This window comes from the organism of the source record quoted next, unplaced genomic scaffold (genome assembly GCF_019419815.1).
Source record: "Pyrus x bretschneideri cultivar Hongxiangsu unplaced genomic scaffold, Pyrus_bretschneideri_v1 Contig74, whole genome shotgun sequence".
NCBI lineage: Eukaryota > Viridiplantae > Streptophyta > Magnoliopsida > Rosales > Rosaceae > Pyrus > Pyrus x bretschneideri.
In genome coordinates this window covers 695,213-709,400 of record NW_025999814.1, presented here as the reverse complement: position 1 = coordinate 709,400, position 14,188 = coordinate 695,213, and the positions used below count along the sequence as shown (strand labels likewise).

Below are 14,188 nucleotides of genomic sequence, written 5' to 3'. Positions count from 1 at the left end.
CACTGCTTCTCAAACACTCAAATTTCACCAGCTCCACAATCATTTAAAAGAAACAACTTCTGCATAGAAACAACTTCTACATCATCACGTAGCCAAGGAACATGCAAGTTCTGTAGACTGCATGACCACCCAACTATCTATCGAAGAATTTTTGTATACATTAGCGTAGCTCATGAAACTATGATTATTTTGCTCTTGTTCCTAGACCCTGTCCTCAAACACAAGAAAAAACAAATTCACAACCAGTTGTTATGCTCTGCACAGGGGTCGGGTTTAGGTACTAGATTCAGTTCTTGCCAGACAAGCAATACCACACAGCATTACTTTGAGTTTTCGGATCAAATCCACCGCAGCATCCTTCTTAACAATGATAAATAACCCCTTTCAATGCTTAGAAACAAGTGAACCATCACTATTCATTTCCTATAACCCCTTCCAAATGATTCCTATTTAATACTATTTGCTAGAAGAAACTCCCCTCCTCCCATCCCCCAAACTATTTTGTATGAAGTATAGCATCACACTAAGCATTCAAGCCAACACTATTGGTTACAAGTTTACAGACGGTACTATGGAGAACAAAGCTTTCCTGACATAAAAGAAGAATACCAATATAACGATCCTATGGAGAACAAAGCTTTCCTAACATCCGAGCTATGTATCTTTTCAACCGACAACAACATAACTGCCACGCTACTTTAATTGCAACATGCTGCTAGAAACCTACAAACATACAACTAATAGTTCGTACTCACAAGTAGAAAACAGGGCGACGTATAAATACAATAAATGCAAGAGGCAAAGGGCATCACAAAGGAAGGATAAAACGAACACCGGTTCCAAATTACTTATTCAACATAAACTTTATTCAGATCAAAATATGGTAGTGTTACATCAACAAACTACAAGTCGAAACTCTTAGCTCAAAAACTAAAGAAAATTCCATTGCATTGATGGGAAAACTACAATTAAAAAGGGTGACACCAAGTCAACAAGGGTCTCCGCTTTGCGAGGGTCGGGGAAAGAACTTCTAGCGTGCGCAGCCTTACCATTGCATTGGGGGAAAACAACAATTAAAGTACAAAAAAGATGAACAAATAGCTGATGTTACAACACAAACTATGATTATCATCGTTGTGATTATGTTATTGTAAGAACAAAAAGAGTACACTGTTCTACTAAACCAAACCAAAAAAAAAAAAAAATTATAAGGAAAGGCAGACTCACGAGAACCCCTTGCGGAGCTTCTGAATGGCGGCATACATTTTCCGCCGCGAACCAACGGCGTTGATTCCCATATCCTTAAGATCCTCCAATGTCAGCATCGGCAGCACCTCGTCGTCCACCTCATGTATCTCGAACACCGGCGTGTACCGGCTCAGCCCCAATTCTATCAGCCACGACCTCACTCCACTCCAATTCGACTCCGGCATGTTATCCGCCTCAACAGCGTCGTTCTCCCTACTCTCCGACGCCCTAGCCCAGTTTCCCGCCATCCTCCTCTGCCCATCCCACATATCCTGCCCCGTGTCGTCCCCCGAGTTCAGCGGGCTGCCTGTCCCTCACCGGACTATCCTGATCGGGGTCCACGCTGAACCACTCTCCTCCATCCTCTCTGCTGTCGCCGCCGTCGTCGAGCTTCGAATTGGAAGCCCACTTCGATCGGACCCTCTTGGTCCCCGTGGCTCGCTTCGCCTTGAATCTCGGGCCCCCGAACTCGAACCCTCCGTCTCCGTTTTGGTTCCTCTCATCGTGCGGCGTCGTTTCGTTGGACTCGTTGCCATTGACGAGGTTGGTGATTGACCGGGCCTTCACCGATTTGGAGTCCTTGGGGAGCCTCCAGCTGGGCCTGGCTCGTCGCATATGTGATTCAAATGAGGCAGTGGCGGCGGGCTGATCGCCGATTTCGCCTAATCGTACGCTGGGGCGCCGCTGCCGTTTGGGGCCCAATTGAGGGCCGTGGTTCTCCGCGGTGTGTATGGCCGTTGTGGTTGCTATTGCCGTTGTGGCAGTTAAGGTTGTTGCTGTATTTATCGGTTCTGTCGTTGTGGTGGTTAGAATTGTCGGGCCGGCGGTGATTGGAGCTTCCAGTGGCTGTAGCTCAGCTGCCATGAGAGTGAAGAGTGAAAAGGTTACAGAGAGTGCGCGCAGGATAAGGGATCCGCTAGTTCTAGATAGCATCCGTGCGGCAATATCCACCGTTGGATCAGGAGTTGTCTCCACAATCTTTCCCAATTATTGTTGATAATCTAACGGCGGAGTCGAGTAAAGGGATTTTTCAAAATACTTGGGCCTGGGCCGCTCATCTGCCTAATTGGACTCACATGTCTCCGTCTGGACCGTTGAGACACCTTTTGGACTCGTACTTTTGGGCTGAGTCCACCGGACTAGGCTTTAATGATTGTTGGGAATAAGCGGGAAAATGGCACGTTGGTAATTATAATTTCAAAAGAGGGAGCGTCCAAGACGGTTGGGTCCTTGCGGAGAGTGCATGAAGCTTTACGTTTCCAACGGATTTTCTGGAATTTGGAAGACCTTCCCTGGTTTACCCCATTGATATGGTCACCATATTATCGTGTCCTTGTAAATGAGAACTGGAACAACACCTGTTTTCCACTTTAATTTCTTCCAACTCTTTCCTCCCATTTGTCAAAACGATTTTTTCATCCCTCCAAAGGCTCCAACCAAACCCTATCTTCAACTCTCTCCATTTCTCCATACCATCATCTAGAATATATTAGGATACTCATCACATCATTTCATTTAATTATATGTATATAAGAGCGTTCAAGAGCTAATCAATATCCGTATATCATCTAATGAGGCAAGTGATGCATACAACCAATACTTAATTAAATAAATTTATTTATTAACGTAACATGTAAAAATCAAATGTCGCATTAGATGACACGCCAATTTGGTATTGCTATTTATTTTCCACTGAAAAGCTACTTTACTAAAGTTAAGCAATAAAAAATATTTAGTAAAAATAAAATGTTAGGGTTATTTTAAAATTATCAAGTAGATTAGTTTTGGAAGTTTCTTTCATTAAAAATATAGTTAAGTTGTTAATGAATATTTTCAATTCCTATACATTCCTCTGTTTGTAAAAATGACATTGTTTATCATTTTACAGACATATTTTCTCTAAAGGGGAACAAAAGTGATAGTTACCACCTACCACTTCAACACTCATCGCTGCCACGGTTGTTGTCACCACTACCCCACTACCAAGCCTTTTTTTTCTTTTTTTTTATCATTAAACACAACTATAGCATTCTTACATTAAAGTTTACCAAAAGCTTTTACGTTGTTATTGATACTCACATCATTTTAAAAAATATTCTTTAATCAAACACTCGACTATTTTATTTTACAATTTATTAGTTCTTGCAGCATACCATACTCAATATCTTTAAAAAAAAAACAAAGATCCTAAGTTGTCCCTAACTGGTTAGCCTTTGAGAGCTCAATACATATGAATCCTTCTTTAAATGAATCTTGTTTTACTATAACATGTATGTATATGAAATAATGAACAAAACCTTAACAACAACAACAAAAAAACAAGAATATTGAATACATATTGTAGCTTTGCTAAGGTTGGCAATGGTTCGAAGTGCCGATGGGGTGGGTTTGGGTCAAAGGTTCTCATACTATCCCCGCCCCCACCCCATTTACGTTACTCAAAAATTTCCCAAACCCGTCCTCATCTTTTCTTTTTCTTTTTTTTTTTTAATTTTCTTTTACAAGCAATATTATTTACACTAAACTCATTATGAATGAAGCCGCACGAAGACCTGAACCCATAGGAAAAATTGTCATCTTTACTTTGCTAGTTCAAACAGCTAGGTTCAATGAACCTAGCCAAAATATACATCAACTAACGTTACTTTGCTGAGTAAATCGTGTCCCTCAAATAGTTGGTGTGGTAGTTTGGTGTCGATCAATGAGATCCCTTGACGTACACTAATTTTCGCTTTCTCAGAAACTTACAATTCCAGCTAAGACCTTCCTCCCTCTTTTTAAATGCAAGTTTTGCCCTTCATATGATCACACAACTCATAGAAAGAAAGTGAGAGTTTTCGACAGAGAAAACAGATGTTTGTATGGGGAGCGTTACTAGTTCAGATTATTATTTGAAAATTAATTAAGAATTATGGTCGATGTTTCCAAGAAGAACAAAGTTGCAGCTGGTGCTGAAGCTAATATGATCAAAAGAAGTAGAAATGGCGGGCATATGCGTAGGCTAAAGCTGTACCAACTGAACCTTGAGGATCACCAACTGGTTCAACAACTAGCTTCTTGCGAAACGCTTGTCTCGACTGATCCTCCTCCGACTCCACGTCGGGTAAGCTATCTTATGATGATCTTGTAGTTTTTTCATAATATATATAATTTATGGGGGTTTCTCAAAAAATGTTTTTTCTCTGAGATATTAAAATTCCTTCGTCCACTTTCAGAAAGCTTTTTACTAAACGTTAATTAATGTCTTTTTAGTTTTTTTTTTTTTCAAATAACGATATATTTATACTAAGGGGTGAAATTGTTATCCATCCCTTTCCAAACTTTAATTAAGGAGTTATGATGCCGTTATTGTTTTCAATTTGTTTAACATGTCGTTATTTTATTTTTTATTTTTTAAATCGAAATGCTTATATTGCTTTCCAAAATTATCATTTTACTTGTTTGGAGTTTTTTTTTTTGTTGGCATGTTATTTATGCCTTTTCTAGGTTTAATATTACTGGTTTATTAACTATTAATTAAGTTAATTCCATAATTTTATCCCACTTTAAAAAAAAAGAATTATTTATATATTTATTTATTTATGTTATAGCTCCAGTAGAATTGGCCAGCCATATACATATCCATGCAAAAGGTTTTTCTCATCTTACACTCTTATGTTTCTTTTCTTTTTACTTATTCTTTTCTTAAAGAAAAACCTAAATTAAAAATGTTTGGCTATCTTAGCATTAATGGTTAATGTGCTAGAATAATATAATCTGTGTATTATGAGACAATACATATATTAATTTTGTTGTTTTGAATTTCATGACAGGATGGAGGAGTATGGCTCCACTTACAATTCGACGACATGAACTATTGCAACTTTGGACTCCCAGATTCAGGTTAATATCAAGCCCACTTCCTACCTAATTTTTCGTCTCTCTTTTTTGTGTTTTTTTTTATATTTAAATTCTAAAATGTCATCGTATAATATTCACCACCAGTTTTGAGGATATTCTAATTATTATTAATTTTTTCAGGGAGCTTAATTGAGGAGCATGGATTAAGCGCTGGGGATACAGTTATGTTGTTTAAAGATGATCAGCTTGGATCCTACGACGTGAGTGATTCAAGTACATTCTTATAACATGTGCAACCACATCATGACAATTCATTGAATTAATTGTTTGTTGGTTTAACATTTTTGCAGCTTCTCCGAGCTAGAAGGGATGCTATGCGACTTTTAACTCATCCAACAACGCACAACCCCGTCCGGTTGCCTCCATGGATTACCATATGATCCTTTGCAAGATTTTGGGGTTGAATCGTTTGTTGTACCGCAAGTTTTATAATATAATTATCAAACAATAGAGAACATCGCGGTCGACATCAGCGTTATGGATGAAAGTCATAGTACTGATAACCTAGAAGGTGTCCAAGCTAAAGAGGATCATCAAATAACTGTGTACCAGAACAATTACGTTGATGTGGCAGTGGCTCCAGTTGAAGAAGATCTTCAAACAACGGTGAATGAGAACAGCAATGTTGGTATGGCCGAAGTTATGCAAGGTCATCAAACACATGCAAAATCATCAAACAATAAATGCTAACAACTACGTTAGTGATAATGTTGCAAATGAGATGATTTTTCCTAGTTTAGATGATCATAATTCGTTTACATTGGAGTCATTGTTACTGTTGTCTGGAAGTGATAACTATGGATCCTCTTATGAGTTTGCCTATCCGATCGATGACACTTGGGAGGTTGGGATGGATCATATGGATTTTGACTTCATCAACTTCTTGTTGCCCAAATGAAATTTTCATGCATACAACTACGTAACAAATAGATGAGAGACTTGATGTAATATAAGTCAATAAGTGTATTTTTTTTAAATTTAATAATATTCTTCTTTACTTGTAAGTAAAATGTATATATATATTTTTAAAGCAGTAAGTAAAATGTATTAGGTTTAAATATAAATAGAGAAACTACACCAAACGTTTGGGCCCAACATATTTAATTTCTTAACCCTTGGCCCCACACGAAGATAGAGTAAATTGTAAGTTGATGGCTAACAATCCTTGTTTGCTTTTGGTTGACACAGTAACAACTAATTAATCCATAAATGAAATTGAAAACGACAACCTTGTAATTGAAAGAAAACAACCCAGAAGGTGGTTTGGCGGAACGAGTAGGATTATGTCCCTCCTATTCTCATATCCTTCTCCACACCTCTCTTACACATTGTTTTTTGTCTTACTATCTCTATAAAAAAAATTAATATAAGATGTTGACGTGGCTTAATCGTGACTGTTCAAATAAGAGAGAAGGGAAGGAAAAAGAGATTAGGAAATGAGAGAATCTTCCTCCTTGGAGGAATGGGTCTGGCCGTCTTGGACTGTGTTTGAGAATATGTCTGATGAGTGCAGATTGTATTTTGGGATTGGGCTGTGATCTGCGCGAGTGAATCTTTATTTAGGAAATTTTTGTGATCTTTTCATTTGATTAATGTTCATTTTCTTCATTTCAATAACCCAAATAAAAATAAGATGTTTAATTTAAGTAGCCCAAACTGCGAAAATTGAAATTTCATCAATTAGTTTCATCTATATACAACCCACAAACTCAAAACTGAAACTGAGAATGAGGAAACTTTTGGCAGGAGAGGAGCGAACAATAAATTGATTAATGAAAATATTTTAAACAAGAGAACAAAAGAAAAAAAAAAAACCAAAACCAAAACAAAACCCATCAATAATCTAGATAACAAGGAAACTCTTAATGTTACATTTAATTACTCCAAATGACGTTGGTTTTACTATACCAAGGTTGGCCTTTACAGTGGAAGTTGGATTATACTGTTAAACTAGTATATTGTAGTTAAATGTTGTTACATTATATTTTATCATTCAAATTAAATGATACCGATACTTTAGTTTTTATTAAGGTGCTGTAGATGGATCCGTAAAAAAATTTAATAAATAACTTAAATAAATAAAAAGAAAAAAGGGGTCGTCTTCTTCCCTCGTTCGACAGAAGACGACGAGTGCCAAGACGGGAAATCACGTTTCGCACGGGAAACTACCTTCCCTGGTTTGCACCATTGCATTGATATCGTGTCCTCCTAATGAGAACTCGAACAACACCTGTTCCCCACTTTAATTTCTTCCCAACTTTTTCCGCCCATCTGTCAAAACAATTTCCTCATCCCTCCAACAAAACCCTATCCTCAACTCTATCTCCTTTCTCCATACCATCATCTAGAACTACCCTTTTGATTATATCCCAGGAACTTCATCAAACTTAATTTATATATATATATATATATATGTATGTATGTATGTATGTATATGTATGTATAAAAGGATGAAACAAAACCCTAATAACAAAACAAACAAAAAAGAAGAAACTAAATAATTAAATGCAAACGGCTGCTTGCTAGCTCAGAGAGCTGGATTCCATGAACCATATCAACAAACGTTACTTAACACATTATAATCTTATTAAGAGAGAGTATTAAAGGGAAATGGGAGTGGTGACGAAAAGTCCCCGACTTTATCTGAGTAAATGGTGTCACTCAAATAGTTGGTGTGGTTGACGGGCGTCACTTAGCGAGACCCCTAGGCTTATACTAATCCTCGCATTCTCAGAAACTGACAATTCCAGCTAAGAGTCTAAGACCTTCCTCCCTCTCTTTAAAACGCCCAGGCCTTGCCTTCATATGACCATACAGCTCAGAGAGAGGGCGGGGGGTAGGGAGAGAGGGAGAGTGAGTGAGAGTTTAAGAGGGAGAAAGCAGTTTAGTGTAGGGAGCGTTACTAATTAACTTACTATAGTTCATACTAATGGCCGGTGTTTACGAGAAGAACAATGTTGCAGCAGCGGCGGCCGAAGATAATCTGGCCGGAAGCAGTAGAAGTGGCGAGCCTATACGTAGCCGGAACTCGTACCAACGGAACCCTAGGGATGAGCCGCTGGTTCACGAACCAGCTGCCCGCCAACCCCCTGTCTTGCTTGATCCCCCTCCGACTCCACATCCCCGTGTAAGCTAATTAGATCCTTGCCTTGTGATGACCTTGTAACTTTTTCATATACATATTGATCTATGGGTTTTCTCTCACAGAAATGATTTTTTAACTTAATATTTCGCACGACTGATATAAACTTGTATAATTCGATATAAATTCCCTAACCTCTTAAACTTAATTTTCTCATATGCGAATTGCTGAGTTTCATTTATTTTCTGAAATTAAATTATAGGAGATTCCTTTTCATATTCCTGATTGTTGACATGGAAAAGACTCAGACTGCACATCAAACTCTAACACCCTAGAACGTCCAAAAATCTAACCACTGTTCCTCACAGCCCAAGAACGATGCAAAACGCAAATTTCATACTTTTCATACGTTTGGATGTTATAAATTCCACTGTTTGGTTTAAGTTTCATTAAGAACTAAGCAACATATATGTATACCACTTTTTATTATTAGCATCACAAGTTATTGCAAATCTCACACATAAACTCCTGTATTGTTGAATAAGAAAATTTCTTAATTGATATACAATATAAATTTGTAATACTTTCACAAACATTTGAGTTTACAAAAGCACGACATATACATACTTAAATTTAGGTAATAGCGTTGCTTTCAAAGTAATTTTGCGCGTAAATTGTTTTCAAATGTTTATAAATAGTTTTATGCCGCGTGTCAGTTATATAATACGGTAAGTTAGGTATAATAACATTAATTTTACAAAAAAATTGGCGCGTATTCAAATGTATACAAAAAAATTTGTGCCGCGTGTCAATTATATAATATGATAAGTTAGGTTTAATAGCGTCGATTTAAAAAAAATGGAGTAAATTCAAATGTTTACAAAAAAAATTTGTGTCGCGTGTCAATTTTATAAAAGGGTCAAGTTTAGTAATAGCGTTGACTTTAGATCAATTTGGCGGGTTTGTTGTTTTCAGAGTGCTTGTAACAGTTTTGTGCCGCATATGATCAATATTATTATGATGTATAAGTTAAATGAGGTAATATTGTTGATTTTGGACCAATTGGCTATATATATATATATATATATTGTTTCCATATATAGTGTTGCAAATTGTTTTGTGTCACGTGTCAATTATATGATAAGTTGAAATTCGATGATATGACCTAACTTACCTATCATATAATTGAACGTGACAGTAAACAATTTGTAAACACTTTAAGAACAATATATAAGCCAAATCGGTCTAAAATCAACAATATTACTTAACTTACCTTATATATATATATATATATATATATATATATATCATATAATTGATGACGCATGGCACAAAACAATTTACAAACGGATAATGCTAGGGAGAAAAAAAAAATTCAATCTAATTTGCAAACCAAATAATATGTCACCAATAAGAAACACACACATTAATTGAAAATTAATAATTCAATCATCTACAACCACATCATTTGTGACATCCCACATTGCCCAGGGGAGTGATCCTTATATGTATATTCCCATCTCTACCTAGCACGAGGCCTTTTGGGAGCTCACTGGCTTCGGGTTCCGTAGGAACTCCGAAGTTAAGCGAGAAGGGGGCTAGAGCAATCCCATGATGGGTGACCCACTGAGAAGTTGCTCGTGAGTTCCCAGAAACAAAACCGCTACCTAACACGAGGCCTTTTGGGAGCTCACTGGCTTCGGGTTCCGTAGGAACTCCGAAGTTAAGCGAGAAGGGGGCTAGAGCAATCCCATGATGGGTGACCCACTGGGAAGTTGCTCGTGAGTTTCCAGAAACAAAACCGTGAGGGAATGGTAAACCCAAAGCGGACAATATCGTGCTACGGTGGTGGAGCGGGCCCGGGAAGTGATCCGCCCCAGGCCGGGATGTGACATCATTTGTTTTGTAAATTTGGTTTAAAAAATTTAATCTCTTTAGCATTACTCTTTACAAACACTCTAAAAATAATATTCAAACTTTGTTTTCAGTATTTGCAAAACTATTTTGTCACGGGTCAATCAATATAGGGAAAAAGTAGTTTTGACATCAAACAAAAATAAGATATATAATGATTATAATCCACTCCTTATTTTGAAGACAACACACTTGATGCCAAAACTATTTTTGCCCTATATTTTCAAGATAATTAAGGAGTGGATTATAATTATTATATGTCTTATTTGTTTTGACTTTCGTCTGAAGTCGCTACTCTAATTTAATTGAGAAGAAGATTTAACTAGGGTGCAAGGGATAAGAGACACTACCCTAACAAATTAAAGAACACATATTGTGAGGACTTCTAGGTTTCGATTATTGCCATTCCTTTGTCTTAATTTACAAAAAAAACATATGCCATATATTATATATAATACCGAAGTCCACGGTAATCAAATAATACCCTCCCAAAGAAAGTTTTAGATTTGGATTGAGCAACATTTGCCAATTTATGTGTTTAAAACTAAAGCATTGTATAGACTTATATGCACACACATTTAAATGAATTGCAGTAGAATTTTGCTTATTACTTACTTCTCTACATTCAAAAGTGATTACTTATTGGTTTTTGTTCCACAAAAAACTATTTTCAGCTATTCAATCCACAGCAGATGAGGTTTTTGTTCCACAAAAAATTACAGAATAGCGACGTCAGAGCAATTGGTCGCATCGTAATACCAAAGGTAATTATAACAAAATAATGTGCTGTACATATGATCAGAACTATTTCACTTTTGATAGCATAGCGATGTACTTGAATTGTATCAGCGAGAGGCCGAATGCCATTTCCCTGTCCTCGAATCAAAGGAAGCAGGACTATGGCTACACTTGGACGACATGGACTATATGCAAGTGTGGACTGTCAGGTTCAGGTTAATCTCAAGCCAACTCTCCCTACTTAATTTTTTATTTTTATAGACTCTCCCTACTTACTGTTCTTTTTTTTTTTCCCCTTTTTTCTTTTTTGCTTTAATTGAATTCTAAAATGTTATCGAATCTTTTCGCAGGTTTTGGCCCAACGAAAGGAGCAGGATGTACATATTTGATCATACAAGTGAGCCTAAGCCCCAACTCAACTTCACAATTCATATCATCACATCCTTAGATTACGCCTTTTCCTTAACATGATTAGTTAGTTTTCACGCACCATTTTTAACATTTCACACATCCCTCTTCATTTTTAGCTATCAAATAAATCAAACAGAAAAAAAAGGGATTTTTAACGAAACACTCCCGGTATTGTTCACTTTTAACGAAAAACCACATTTTTACCTTTTCCTGGTACTATTCACTACATCTTTATTTGTCATTTTTCATTAAAACTAAACTCTTTTTTGACTTTTCGTTAATTTTCCTAAAAAGAAAAAAAAAACCATGAATATGCATGTAGGAAGAAAAAATGGTGTATGTATCATTTTCCTTCCTTAACAAGAGACGAACCTTAAAGAATTATGGAGTTCAACTAATATGAGGCCCATAAGTTATTTAATGGAAGGCATTTTCTTCCATTAAAAGTGGTCGATCGGCAGTGTTTTTTTCCTTTTTCTTTCTAATACAATGTTATTAGGGAGGGGAATTTCAGATAAGCCTCATAATGGACAAGTCATAGTACGGTATTGCACTTGTTATCTACATGAGTCAAATTTAAAACCTTCCACTTACAAATGGAGAAATATCATCGTAGTTATATATAATGACTATATTAGTTTTGAGGAAATTCTGATCATTATCAATTTTTTCAGGGAGCTTAATTCAGGCGCATGGCTTGAGCGCTGGGGATACCGTTATGTTGTTTAAAGATGATCAGCTTGGATCTTACGTGAGTGATTCCAGTACATTCTTACAATATGTACAACCATATTTCCGTAATTCATTGAATTAATTGCTTGTTGGTTTAACATTTTGCAGCTTCTCCGAGCTATGAGAGACGCTGTGCGACCCTTATCTCATCCAACCACGCATAACCCCATCCGGTTGCCCTCACGACTACCTTATGATCCTTTGCAGGATTTTGAGGTCGAATCGTCTGTTGTACCGCGAGTGTTAAAATATAATCATCAAACAATAGAGAACATCGCGGTCAACGTGGGTGTTATGAATGAAAGTAGTAGTAGCAATAATCTAGGTGTCCAAATAACAGAACAGGATCATCAAACAACTGTGCGCAGTAATAACAATGTTGATGTGGCAGTGGCTCTGGTTGAAGAACATCATCAAACATCGGTGCATGAGAACAACAATGTCGCTATGGAAGATTATCAAACAATAAATGCGAACAACAACGTTATCACTAACGTGGAAGCTGCAAATGAGATGATTTTTCCTAATTTGGAAGATCATAATTCGTCCACATTGACGTCGTTGTCATCGTTGTTTGGAAGTGATAATCACGGATCCTCTTATGACTTTGGTTATCCAATCGATGAATCTTGGAAGGTTGGAATGGATGATATGGATTTTGACTTCAGCAACTTCTCGTTGCCCAAATAAAATTTTCATGCATGCAATTGCATAACAAAGAGACGAGAGAGAGTTGATGTGAATGATGAATCAATAAGTTAAATTTTTATTATTTGTTCAAAACATGAAAGTGTATCTATCTCGTCATTTTGCTTTACGACAGATGTAAATATGAGACTATGTATTCTTTACTGATTTTTGGTTATGATAAATCTGTGGAAGTGGTGGTATCTTCTTACCTAGTCTTTAATTCTAATGTGTAACTTATGTGCGTGCTTAATAAATGGTTTGTTCTTGAGAACGTCAACAAGCCCGTCTAGCTCAGTTGGTAGAGCGCAAGGCTCTTAACCTTGTGGTCGTGGGTTCGAGCCCCACGGTGGGCGCCAAATACATTTTAGCTTTTTTAAATCCTTGGTTCATTTAAGAGGATTTGGATCCTCTCCTGGGCTAATGGAGAGGATCATTTTGACCCATCATCGGGCTGTTGGATTTTATTATAACTTTAAAGGAATCCAAATCCTATTTAACAGCTTAATTGATTTCATAGAGGACCTTATTCTAACTTTTATTATTATTATAATTTTTTTTTTTTTATCATACGTAACATTCATTAGCTGCAACAACAAACTTTACAATACAAAGGATCAAAATTTACAACAAAAAGGCCCAAAAAACAAAAACACAAACAAATAACAGTGGCCCAACCAAAAGTTGAGACCGAAACAAAAGAAAATTGAAAATAGCCAGTTTCGCTGCTTCCTCCGCCATAACCACTGCTGGAACCACCAACAGCAGTCGTGCATGTCGATCCACATAAATTTTTGCCCCTAATTAAGCCTCGCCTCATCGATACCAACATCCAATCTCAAGCTTCACTCCTAGCACAACTACAAATAACAAAAATCCTGCAGCCAATTGAAAGAAGCTCGTGGATTTCCACGAGCAATACTGCCAACAAAGGCATACAACAAAAAGAAGGTGGTGGTGCGAGGAACACCCAACCCAGTGGAAGCACCTTATTCTAACTTTTAACAAGCTTAGAAGTTGTAGGAGTTGACTAATCCAGCATCCTCCAAGTAACAAAACTTCCACCATCCTGAAAATGTTCATCGAATCCATTCCAGATCACTGGGAATCGGAACAGAGATGTGTAACAATTTATATGTTTTTTTAAAGGAATAAAAATGTTTGTACGAACCTAATTTCATTTCATGATCAAATGAAGTGTCACTACCTGACGGATTAAGCTGGCTTTCTGTCCCTCTGTAAGTAATATGGAGGCCGAAGTCGGTGTAGCGTCTGCCAGAGACCAGAACTGGATAGAGCTAGGCTCTATCGCAGACGGAAATTGAGCAAGCTGCGCAGTGAGGCACTGAGCAACAAAATGGTTTGTGTTTACTGATCAGTAGTAACAAATTAAGAAAGCACAAGACCGAAACTGTCTTCGTGATTTGAGCGATATTTTAACTAATCTAATCCAAATTACCGAGAGTTAAACAAGCT

At 37.0% G+C, this 14,188-nt stretch overlaps 2 protein-coding genes and 1 non-coding gene across 3 annotated transcripts; 2 read left to right on the top strand and 1 right to left on the bottom strand.

The window, feature by feature from the left end:
* Window positions 1–844: 844 nt before the first annotated feature.
* Window positions 845–2,159, bottom strand: LOC103950417. The gene is given in 2 exon segments (XM_009361620.3): window positions 845–1,471; window positions 1,473–2,159. Coding segments are annotated over 2 exon segments (888 nt in total). The 5' UTR covers window positions 2,113–2,159; the 3' UTR covers window positions 845–1,223.
* Window positions 2,160–4,077: 1,918 nt separating this feature from the next.
* Window positions 4,078–6,152, top strand: LOC103950416. Its single transcript, XM_009361619.3, has 4 exons — window positions 4,078–4,351; window positions 5,061–5,130; window positions 5,269–5,348; window positions 5,439–6,152. Exons 1-4 carry the CDS (start codon window positions 4,160–4,162, stop codon window positions 5,526–5,528), a joined length of 432 nt encoding a protein of 143 aa, XP_009359894.2. The 5' UTR covers window positions 4,078–4,159; the 3' UTR covers window positions 5,529–6,152.
* Window positions 6,153–12,995: 6,843 nt separating this feature from the next.
* TRNAK-CUU lies at window positions 12,996–13,068 on the top strand. Its single transcript has one exon. It is a non-coding gene; the product is annotated as a tRNA-Lys (tRNA).
* Window positions 13,069–14,188: the final 1,120 nt, after the last annotated feature.

What these genes read in the sequence shown, in the direction of transcription:
- LOC103950416 (XM_009361619.3), top strand. Translation starts at nt 4,160, where the DNA reads ATGGTCGATGTTTCCAAGAAGAACAAAGTTGCAGCTGGTGCTGAAGCT. An exon ending in CTCCTCCGACTCCACGTCGG is followed by an intron (nt 4,352 to 5,060) that starts GTAAGCTATCTT and finishes ATTTCATGACAG; the next exon opens with GATGGAGGAGTATGGCTCCA. An exon ending in CTTTGGACTCCCAGATTCAG is followed by an intron (nt 5,131 to 5,268) that starts GTTAATATCAAG and finishes TAATTTTTTCAG; the next exon opens with GGAGCTTAATTGAGGAGCAT.